The sequence below is a fragment of the Eschrichtius robustus genome, chromosome 15, assembly GCF_028021215.1.
Source record: "Eschrichtius robustus isolate mEscRob2 chromosome 15, mEscRob2.pri, whole genome shotgun sequence".
Taxonomy (NCBI): Eukaryota; Metazoa; Chordata; class Mammalia; order Artiodactyla; family Eschrichtiidae; genus Eschrichtius; species Eschrichtius robustus.
In genome coordinates, this window is record NC_090838.1 from 21,527,248 (window position 1) to 21,538,772 (window position 11,525).

The 11,525-nt window shown below is 46.7% G+C and overlaps 1 protein-coding gene across 1 annotated transcript; it reads left to right on the top strand.

The window, feature by feature from the left end:
- Window positions 1-9,392: 9,392 nt before the first annotated feature.
- DNAJC5G (DnaJ heat shock protein family (Hsp40) member C5 gamma) lies at window positions 9,393-10,928 on the top strand. Its single transcript, XM_068565041.1, has 4 exons — window positions 9,393-9,505; window positions 9,810-10,023; window positions 10,220-10,364; window positions 10,853-10,928. Exons 1-4 carry the CDS (start codon window positions 9,393-9,395, stop codon window positions 10,906-10,908), a joined length of 528 nt encoding a protein of 175 aa, XP_068421142.1. The 3' UTR covers window positions 10,909-10,928.
- The last annotated feature ends 597 nt before the right edge of the window (window positions 10,929-11,525 follow it).

Here is an 11,525-nt window from a genome sequence, read left to right on the forward strand (position 1 = left end):
ATTCTGAGAGCCTTGGAGCTGGGACGTGAGGGCCACTGCTCACTCCAGGGCTCAGATGCGGTAGCCTCGCCCAGAGTGGCGCGGGGCGGGCGGGCGAGCTCGAAAATGGGCAGAAACCGCGGGACCCTATGCGGGACGGGGTGTGGGGGGCGGGCTTCTAGGCACGCCTCGGCCGATGACGACAGCAGGGGGACGTGGTAATAACAATGGCTTCCTCCGGGCTTTCCTTTCCTGGGCAGCCCGTGGCGCAGGGACAGCAGCCCCGGGTGCCCGGGAGGGGGCGCAGACGCCGGCACGTGCCCGCCCCACCACCGCCACCCGGCGGGGAGCGAGAAGGCAGGACGGGAAAGGGGCGTCGGAGCAGATGGATAACAGGGCTGCCCTTCGCTTCGCCTCTCTGGCGTTGGAACGTGCTGCCTCCAGAAGTCGAGTGCAACGGCAGGGAGAATACCAACAATTTCTTTTGCTTGGAAATTTATGCATGAAAAGCCTGGCAGTGAAACAGACAGCCTGCACCTGTTTCTTAAAGAACCATCAAGTGGCCCTATGAAAATCTTTGCAAAGGGTCCTCTTGAATTCCAGGTCGGAGGAAGGCATTCTGCACCTGGACAGGAGCTAGGAAAACTGTGCAGGAGCTAGAAGGACAGCTGAGGGCTGGTGCCCTGTATGGAACTCTAGTCGTCATTCAACATTTACTGAACACTTATTCCTGCCATGCGCCCTGCTATCCTAGCTGCGGATTCCTGGTGAACAAGATAGACGTGTTCTCTCCCATCCTGGCTTTAACTTGATTGCAAGAGATTTCTGTTCTGCAGATTTTGGTTACTTATTTACCCACATGCTCTTATGCCTTCCTCAGATACCAATGTTCCCTAAGGTGAGTCCTTAGTCTGCTATTAGTTGTGGAGGCAGGAAGGCCTGGGTGTTCCCTAGAGGACAGGTCAGTGCCAGCTTCCAGAGCAGAGGGCAACAGAGCAGCTCAGAAGAAGGCTTCAGGGAGACCCAGGCTGGACCATTTCATATTGAGAGAGAAGGAGAGCAAAGCCCAGTGCTGAGGTCAGGATTTAGGCTGGGCCAGGGATCTCAGGCAAGATTTGGAATCCAAGGCTGTGGGCAAGGGTTAACACTTGAAAGGGCCAAGCCAAGCTGAAGCGTATGCACAGAGGTGTTACCCCTAGAAAGCCTTTCCTGACCCCTCCCACCCCTGGGTGGGTTATGTGCCCTTCCCTGGTGATCTCAAGGCCCACTGTGCCTCGGTGATGTTAGCACTCACCACATTTTAACAAAATCGTTTACTTGTCAGTCTCTTCACTAGAGTACAAGCTCTCTGAAGACAGCTGTTGTCTTTCTCAACACTGTGTCCCCAGCACACCATAGTGCCTGATACATAGTCCTCGATAAAGCCATCCCAGAAAGGAGGAGCTGATTGTCAGAGTGGAAGCAGGATGGAGGAAACAGGATTTTAGTTGGAGATACAGAAGATGAGGGAAGGCTGCAGCTTAAATGTCACATCCTCAGAGAAGCCTTCCTGACCCCCCAAATCAGGCTAGTGCATGTTATGCATTCTCATTGCACACTTCTTTTTCTGCCTTAGCACTTACCCTACTGTAATTAAATTGTTATTTGGAGATTATTTCTTTTTTCACTTGGCTTCCAGGATACCATAATCTAGTTTTCCTCCTATTTCACTGACTGCTTATTTTCAGTCTCCTTTGCTGGTTCCTCCTCATCTTCCCAACCTTTTAATGCTGGAATATTCCAGTACTTGGTCACCCTCTTTTCTTACCTTCCTACACTTAGTCCCATGGAGATATCATCCAGTCTCAAGGCTTTAAATACTACCTAGAAACAGCAAGAAGCAATGATTGTTGAAGCTGGGTGATGGATACATGGAGGATCATTGTACTATTCTGTTTCTATATGTGTTTGAAAGTTTCTATTAAAAAAAAAAACTTAAAAAATAAATGGCAGCTTATATGGTGATTCCCAGATCTCTCACTTGAACTCTGAACTCATATACCCAAATGTCAGCTTGACCTCTCCTCTTTAATGTCTAATAGGCATCTCAAGCTTCATCGAAAACTGAGCTCCTGATCGTCACCCTTATCCCAAACCTTCTCTTCCAGCAGTCCTCCCATGTCAGAACATGCGAACTCCATCTTTCCACTTGCTCAGACCAGAAGCCTTAGAGTCATCCTTGACTTCTCTATTTGTACCCCACATCCAGTCTGTCAACAAATCCTGCTCCCATCCTTGTCCAAACCACCATCGTCTGCCTTCTTGATTATTGCAGTAGCCTCCTAGGTTGTCTTCCTTTTTCTACCTTTGTTGCCCTATAGTCTATCATCAATCCGGGCTAGGCAACTAGGCCAGATTTCATCAGTCTCTGTCTCAGTATCAGCCAAAGGCCTTCCACTGGCCTGCAAAGCCCTATGCAATCTAGCCCCATCTGATCTCATTTCATACTACTCCCACCTCACTCCCCAGCCACTCTGGCCTTTGTGCAGGTGGGTCCTACGACATACCCGGTGTGTTCCACCCCAGGGCCTTTGCATTTACTCATCTCTTTACCTGTAATACACTCTGCCAGATGTCTTCACGACTCACCTGAGCATCTGCTTCAGGTCTTGAATCAAATATCACTTTTACAGGGACTTCCCTGGTGGTCCAGTGGTTAAGAATCTGCCTTCCAATGCAGGGAACGTGGGTTTGATCCCTGGTCAGGGAACTAAGATCCCACATGCCACGGGGCAACTAAGCCCGTGCTCCGCAACTACTGAGCACACGGGCCACAACTAGAGAGCCCATGAACCACAACTAGAGAGAGAAGCCCGCACACCGCAATGGGTGCAACTAAGACCCGATGCAGCCAAAAATAAATAAATAAATATTACAAAATATACATATCACTTTTACAGGCCCTTTCTGCTTATGCTTTTAAAAAGTGCAGTCTTCCCTCAAATTTTTTCCATCTCCGTCCCCTGCTTTATGTTTCTCCATAGCAACTATTACCACCTAACACACTGAATATTTTACTTATCTTGTTTACTGTCTATCTCCTCCCACCAGAATTTAAGCTACATGATGGCAGAAGTTTTTGTCTGTTCTGTATGCTGCTATATCCCCAGTACCTAGAACAGAATCTGGCAGAGGATAGCACCTAATAAATATTTGTTGAAGGTATAAATGAATGTCTATCTTCCACACTAAGCTATAATCTATGAGAGCCGATTATCACTGTATCCAAGGTACTAGGCATAGAGCAACGATTAATAGATATTTGTTGAGTAAGTGAACTGATTAATTAAAAGGACAGTTCATGAGGGGAACTGGGGTGAGGGCAATGGTATCGAGGTGAGAAGGAACAGGAATATTTAGGAGGAAAAAAAAGACTTGATGGTTATGGAAGGTTTACTTCAGGGCAATAGCAGACAATGCATTTGGAGGGATAACATGGTATCAGATTGTAGATTTCATTGCCATATTTAAAGGGTTGTTTTGCACCCCATAGGCTATGAGCAAAGGAGTGGTAACGATGGAAACATTGCTTTGCTCTAGGAACATTGATCTGGTAACCAGTATCCAGGATGAGACTGGCAGCAGGGAGAACAGTTAGAAGGCTAGGACAACAGTCAGTGTGACCTGGAAATCCTTTAACTGAGGTGCTTCAAAGCTGTGGGAGCTGAAAAGAAAGGGACAATGAAAGAGCAATTTTGAAAAAAGAAATTAGTAAGATTTTTTGGCCCGAATTTGGGGGAAGTAATGGTCCACAGCCCACTGATGTTTGGGTTTTGAGCAGCATTATCTTGGAAAGAGTCATAACATTAACGTAAATAGAAAAAGCAAGAGGGACAACCAGTCTGGGGGCAAGGTCATAAGCTCAGATTTCAGAGTGTGGTTTTGAGGCAATGGGAGACTGGCATGCGGATGACACTAAGCTGAGCTAAAGCAGAGTAGTGCCAGCTGAAGCCATGCCCATAGACTGCATCTCTGAAGTAGAGAGGAGAGAGAAGAAGCAGGAGCTTAAAGACCAAACCATACAGAATATCCACAATGAGGAAATGAAAGAAGGGAGAGGAGCCAGCAAGGGACAGGAAACTTATCAGAGATGTAGGAGGAGACACAGAATAATGCAGAGCCCCAGAATTGAAAAGACATGAAGTTGGTAGAGCTGAACAGAAAGGAGAGGAGAGATTTAAGGCCCAAAGTCTCTTCCCAAAACAGAGCCTGATATTTTTCACTTCATTCAGTCATACTGCCTGAAATTCTGCCAGTTATTCCTTTTGTGTTGGTTAAGAATTAAGAGGGTGAAGTATTAACAGTTGTTCTCACTATAAGCTGAATTATAGGGTTTTAATTAGATTGCTTTCCACCTAACCCATAGGGATGAGATAATTTTATGGAGGTAATCATTTTTATTAGAAATGTTTAAAGGAGAGGAAGTGAGAGAGGTAATTTTGGAGTTTTGACTGCTTGGGGAACACTATGGATATTTTCGAGGGCAGAGGGCACTGGGTAGAGGAATGAGAAAATAGGGTTCTAAGGGGCTGAGAAAAGAATGTAGAAAGGGGATGGAAGGATTCCAATGACAATTTCCAAATCTTAGAGGGAGGACCCTGATTTACCCCCTTCCTCCCAGAGACAGAATGAAAGCAATTTCTCTCTTTACAAAATTGGGAGGAGACAGGATAGGAAGAATGATGATGATGATGACGACGATGACATAGCACTTGCCACATGCCAAGCACTGTTCAGATTAAATATTTAATCCTCTCAACAACCCTAAGAGGCAGAGACTATTATCTCCATTTTACAGGTAAGGCAGGTGTGCCCTGTTAGCCTGCCCTTAGGTCTGCAGAGTCTGGGGTTGCAGGGCAGAGAGGACAGGGGTATAAAGCAGCTTCTCTAACTGGAAGGCCTCCACCTCCCACCACGGGACGTCTGCCCTGGGGAGGACAGGCAAACAAACAGGGCCAGAGGTATTTTTAGTCACATGTAGTATGTATGCCTTCAACTGGGGGGAGGGAAAGCAGGATATTACCTGACATCACCATGAAAAGAGGTGAATATCAACTACGGATTTGGTCTGTTTCTACACTTAGATTTTAAAGTGGAAAGGGAGCTGGTGTGTATAAGGAGCAGACACAGTATAGGCGCTGAACTTGGAGTCAGAAGACAGGTCTGGACCTCACAGGTTGACCTTGGGCAGGTTAATCCCTTCCTCTGGGCCACACTTTTCTCAATTACAAAAGGAAGGCATTGTATGAGAGTTAAGTTTCTGAGGTCCCTTCCAGCTCAAAATCTGTACGATTCTAGAACCTGGGGGTTGGGTGTGACAAATTATGATCTCTCTCTCCCACTGCATATGTTCGAGAGCGTGATATTTTGGGTATAAATATGCCAATGTCTGCCGTCTGTATGTGTATATTCCAGCTATATGACTAAAACTTTAGTTGTTTGTGGGTAAATAAGGGATGCTTCTTGGTTTTCTCCAGGAGAGACCAAATGGCTCTATGACATAGTAAACTTCTAAGATCACTGACTCAAGGTATGACGGGAGGGCAAATGATTCCAGGAAAGATTTGAGTCTGTCATCATTCTTTAGCATGGTTTTTAAAATTTTTTTCCATTTTTTTTTACAACCAAATTTAATTTAGTCTTGACCTCAACCCTGTGAAACAGCACAGGATTTTACAGAAGAGGGAAGAGACTCAGAGATTAAGTGACTTGTCCAAGATCACACAGCCTGTTAGAGCCAGAGCCAAAACGAAGATCTAGGGCTTCTGACTCCTGGCTTGTATGTTCTTCCTAGTTCTGTGCTGGATGTTAGAAGAGACCCTGTGCATGGAAAATGGAGTCAAAAAGGGTCTATTTCTAAGTAAAGGCCAAGTGGAGGCCCCTGGCCAGAGGATGCCAGCTGACCTGCTTGCTCTAGTCCTATCTCTGCAGCTACTGCCTGCAGTGTCATCTCATTCAGAGCAGAGGCGCAGAAGGCTTAAAGATAATGGCTATTTCAAGAGCCACTATGATTAGAATTAATTAGAATGTCAGAGGGCAGTGATAAGAAGTAATAACATTCTGGAGCCTCTGGCAAGATGTGAAAGCTGTTTACTAACTCTTCTCAGAGCCTAATTTGGCTCTTTCTTGGGCTCACTTCTGTAAAGCAGGGATGGGCTCATACCACCTCCCAGGGTTGTTGTGAGGATCAAAGGAGACAATGAGGTAAAAGTGCTTCAGAAAAGGTACACAAAAGCGTGCTTGTTCATTCAACTTAACCAACATTTATTGAGTACCTAACAATATTCCAGATACTGTGTTAGGAACTGGAGGAAAACTAAGACAAACAAGAAACAAGGAGCCCAGAATCGCCATTACTATCTCTCCTAGTGCCTTCTGTCTCTTTACCCCTCATGTCTCTTCTTGTCTCAGATCATATGAGGAAAAGTGGGCTCTGCAGTCCTGTCCAATACCCCAGCTAACTGCTTCTGTCGCAGGCAATTCTTGCTATGGCCCAAACTCTGGGCCTCCACTGGACCAGCAGAGGGCTCCCTCTGCTATAGCTCATTCAGCAAATCATTAATTCACTTATCATAAGCCAGGCATGGTTCTAGGTGCTGGGGATACAATGGTGAGCAAACATACAAGGTCCCTGCCCTCATGGAGTTCACTGTCTACCGGTGAAGGCAGACCTTAAACAAATCAACGTGAGATAAATATATATTCACAAATCAGGGTGAGGGTGTTAATGAGATGGGGAGAGAGAAGTGGAACTCAATCTAGAAGGACTCTCCGAGGAGGCACAAAGCTGAGAGCCACAAAGGATGAGAAGTCAGCTATGCACGTAGCCTGGGGAGGAGCCCTCCAGGCAGAGGAGTGGGAGGGAACACGGTGTCTTCAAAGAACTGACAGAAAAGCAGTGCAGCAGAGACCAGAGCACGCAAGACAGTGGTACTCCGTAGAGCTGGAGTGAGAGGCAGGGGCCGGACCACACTGGGCCTGTAGACTGAGGTGAGACGTTCCCTGTAAATGCACTGCACTTCCAGTGCCTTCTGTTCTCTTCCCAGTGCTGGTAAAGAAATGACTTGGGCTGTTCTAGTTCTGTCCCTCCATGATGGTGACGAAAGGCTGGAGGTTAGTTAGAGAAATTTGGCATAGTACAAACCATCAAAAAATTGTTAGCTTTATCTCCTTTACTTTAGGTGACTAACCTCTAAACTCATGTAACCCAGAACCTATGAACTCAGTGAGGGGTACCAAAGATTTTCATCCCCACCCCTACACTGATCACAGATCTACAGAAATAAACTAATTCAGTGGTCGTTGTGCCTGTTGCCCATGGACTCTTTAGTTTGCTCAGATGGCTCACATCTCTGGGGTGCAGTATTTACAACTTAAAACCTAGAAGGGAAGGTAAATGTACACAGGTAACAGTAATAAAAGGAAGAGATAATAAGTCACAAGAGAGGTAACAGAGAGATAGGATTGAAACAATAAAGTTCTTTCAATTCCATGTTATAGGAGCCATTGAGTGCTCCTTTGTTACGAAAACCAACATCATGAAGTGGTAAATTATAAGGGATGCAAACCTGTAAGAGATCACAGGAATTGAGTAGAAATAGGTGCTCCTATGCCCTGCAAGTAGCATGTAAATTAGTTAGGGAGGTAAATTGGTACTTTTGGTAACTTTCTGGAAAGAAAGTTAGCAATATGGATCAAAAGCCTCAAAAAGATTCGCTTTGACCCAATAATTCCACTTCCAGGAATCTACTCTAAAGAAAAAAAAAAAAAAAAAGATTTATTTGTAGATTTAAAGATAAGAATTTTCATAATAAGGTCATTATACTATCAAATGATTAGAAACAATTATCCAATCTGGATTATATAATTACATTATGGTACATCCTCGTGATGTAGTAGTATTTAAAGGAAGTTTCTGAAGAACAGTAATGACTTTTGGAAATGTTCAAGACATCAATTTAAAGGAACATGCCATCTAAATTACAATATGATAGGATAAATGCTTTTACAGAGGAAGGTGAGAACAATTGAGGGAATGAATGAAAGTTTCCTAGGAATACTGATATTTGATGTAGGTCTTAAAGCATGTGTAGGAGTTTCCCGGCAGAAGGGAAAGAAAGGACCAAGTGGAGACCCCTAAATTCCGTAAAAGAAGACTGAGAAGGTAATATACCTCTTGAGAAAGGTTTGTAGCAAACATACCTCTCATACAGCCACGGTCTGCAAGCCCCGTTAGCTTTCCTTCAGTGAGTTGATGAGCCATGTCCCTGATCAGAATGAATGAGTCCCCCCCCCACGCCCCAACCCGAGAAGGGACGGCCCTGCAGGCTGCACCGCGGGTGGGGCTGGAACCGACGCGCCGCAGCCCTTGGCCGCTGGCGCCAGGCAGATCCCTACGCTCAGGCTCCCCGCGAGAGCAATAAGTCCCTCCCAGACCTACCTGCAGCGCCAAAAAGGGACCCCTAGAGTTGACGCAGCGCGCAGGCGCAGTCGGCCACTGGCCCGCTGCCGTGTGAAGTTTCACACCTTGATGGAGGTTGCTTGAGGCCTCCCCGGCTGAAGAGAGAGACTCCCAGGTAGACGCCAGGCCGGGTGGGGGGTCCACGCAGAGCCAGAGGGGACCTGGGGAACCAGAGCGTTCCCTCTGAGCTTGTTGCCTTGGTTCTCCCAAGCCACAGCCTCCCAAGCACTCCCCCGACCCTCTGGGGTCCTGCTCGCTGCTACCTCTCTGGTCTGCCCCACAGCTCCTCCTTTATCTCTTGAGTCACCCCTCTGTTCTCCCTGAGGGACAGAGGTGGGAGGGTTTGAGAGGGGAGGTTAGGAGGAAGAAAGTCTCTGGCCTAGGTGCAAGCACTGCCTTCTGGCCTGGCTTTTGGACGCCTGACTTCTCTTAGGCAGCGCAGGGTTTGGTCTGACTTGTTTCTCCCTTGGGAATTGGGGACCTCCATGATTCCCCACCCAAGCTGTTCAGGGGCTGGGGCCCTGCTGGTCTTTCAAACCCAGTAATGAGCTTGGACAGGCTCGGGGCTGTTTACTTAAGGTACCAGTAGCTCTGGACAAAATCGATCTTTTTGCAGGGTTTAGACCTCCCTTGGCTTCACTTCTGTAGAATGTGGTGTGTCTGGAGGTCTGTGTATCTGAAGGACACTGGGAAATGTGAGGAGATGTTTCCTCTTTAAAATTTGAAGGTCTTGTCACCTGCACTCTCCTGCTAGTCACAGATGCCAGTCACTGTTGTCTTATACCTGTCCCGTTGTAGCCACTTACCTGCCTAGCCCCTGAAGGTGATGAGCTTCCTGTCACTGGAAGTTCACTTCTTTGTGGCCTCACCTGTGGAAGTTCTCACAAATGCTTCTTCTCCTCTGACCCAGATCATGGCTCACGTGGATGAAGCAGCCCGCCGGTTGTCCAAAACTGGATCAACCCTCTATGCAGTGCTGGAGCTTAAGAAGGGCGCTTCACCTGAAGACATCAAAAAGGCCTACAGGTTCAGACATCAACCCCTTATTAAATCCTGCAATTCTCCCCCTTGAACCCTTTTCCCTCTACCTTGCTTTCTGACCCATTTTTAAATCCCCAAGCCTTCACTTTGGGGCCAGGTGGGGCCATCATCCTCTTCATTGTGACACGGGAAGGAATGTAGACTTGGGCTGCTTGCCTCCATCCTTTGTACCACATCTCATGCATTCTTTCTTCACCATCTAGAGACCTATCCCTGTCATTCATCCTAACCCTCCCTCCCCAGCCATTCCCATCCTCTTCCCACCCTCCTTTGGGTATTGCTTGGGTAGGAGACTGGCATTGAAGTATCATCCAGACAAGAATCCAGGGGACCCTCAAGCAGCAGAAATATTCAAGGAGATCAACACAGCCCACTCCGTACTGAGTGACCCTAAGAAGCGGCAAATTTACGACCGGCGTGGCTCATTGGGAATATATATATACGACCACTTTGGCGAAGAAGGCGTCACATACTATTTTACGCTGAATAGTTGTTGGTTCAAGGTACACAATTCTTCCTAGTCTCTTAAGAATAAGGAAGGAGGGGCAACCCGCCTTTCTTAGGACAGCTAATCCTCCTCTCCTAGGACAAATGCTTCTGTTGTCTCATATAGCAGGTGCTGGAAGGATTGAGGGAGGGGAGCGTCAATGGAAATACACAAGAACGGCCGGATTGAAGCCATTCTTTCCCACCTTTTAGACGCTTGTCCTCCTGTGTGCTCTGCTTACCTGTTGCTGTTGCTGCTGCTGCTGCTGCTTTTGCTGTGGAGCACTTAAGCCACCACCCGAGGAAGCAGCGAAGAAAAAATATGAGCCGAATGTCCAGAATCAGCCTCCAAGGCCAGGTGAGAACCACAGGCAGGGACTGGGATAAGAGCTGGCACAGGGATGCAGGAAATGGTTGGGGGTGAAACTGTGAACCCCCAACTATGGGCGTCTCAAGTCAGTACTGGGGCGAAGTGAAGAAAGAGAAGGGGATACACTTGGTTTCTGAGTTTGTTTGTGCCGCACACTGACAGTTTGAATGTGATGTTGCCCTCCTATGACTGTTAAGCTTAACAAATGGGGTGGGAGTTAAGGAAAAGAATGGGGTGGGGGACTGTGCCTAGAAAAAGCAGTAGTCGAAGACAAGTTAGAGGATGCAGTTCATTGCATTTACTCAAAAGAAAGGTAAAGTGCCTGAGATTATCCCCTAAAGTGTGGGTTGACTGACGTTCACACCAGTGCCACCTAGTGATGTGAATGCATAACTGCAAGGTCACCATTTTTTCACCAGTGGACTAAAAACTTGTTACTAAATGTTTACATACGTGTTTTTAAAATTCCATCACAGGACGCAGAGAACATTTTAGAGGAGGGGAAGATAATTCCAGTGACGATAATTATTAAAAGATGAAGAAGAGTGAGGTATGAAAACTGAAATGCAGCAATAATTAAAGGGTAAGAAAAGGATAGACACTAACTTCAGATGAGTCATTCGTGGAAAGTTTATATCTTTATAGTATGGACTACAGGTATTTGTATCCTTACCTATAGGGGGTTGGCTTTAAATTCTGGGTGATCATTCCTTCTGGTTAATAAGATGCCATCTTCTTCTGCCCTTAGGTGCTGACCCAGTGAGGGTGCCTTCTGCTGCCCAGTCCGCTGGACTCGGTGAAGAGAAGAGCAAGTAGCCCTGTCCTGACATTGACCCTGATTTTCCCCTCTACTTGTAAGACTCCCATCTTCGGAAGCATCGATGGCATCCATCCCAGTGAGGATGCCATCTTTGTCCTTGATGGTATAACTGACCCTGGCCATACAGGGTCACCCAGCTATTCTTCTTTTCAGCAGCAGTCCCAATTTTAATCTGTTAGAGAGCAGCCCTCATATCCCTACCATTGTGAGGTCTTAGGCAGTGATGACAGTCTTTTCCTGAGCATTCTTTTTCCTGTGCTTTCCTTGGGATTTGAGCCAATGTCAGCTGGTAGGGTCAGCCACTTGCGATATCTCCATCAGGATCCTGA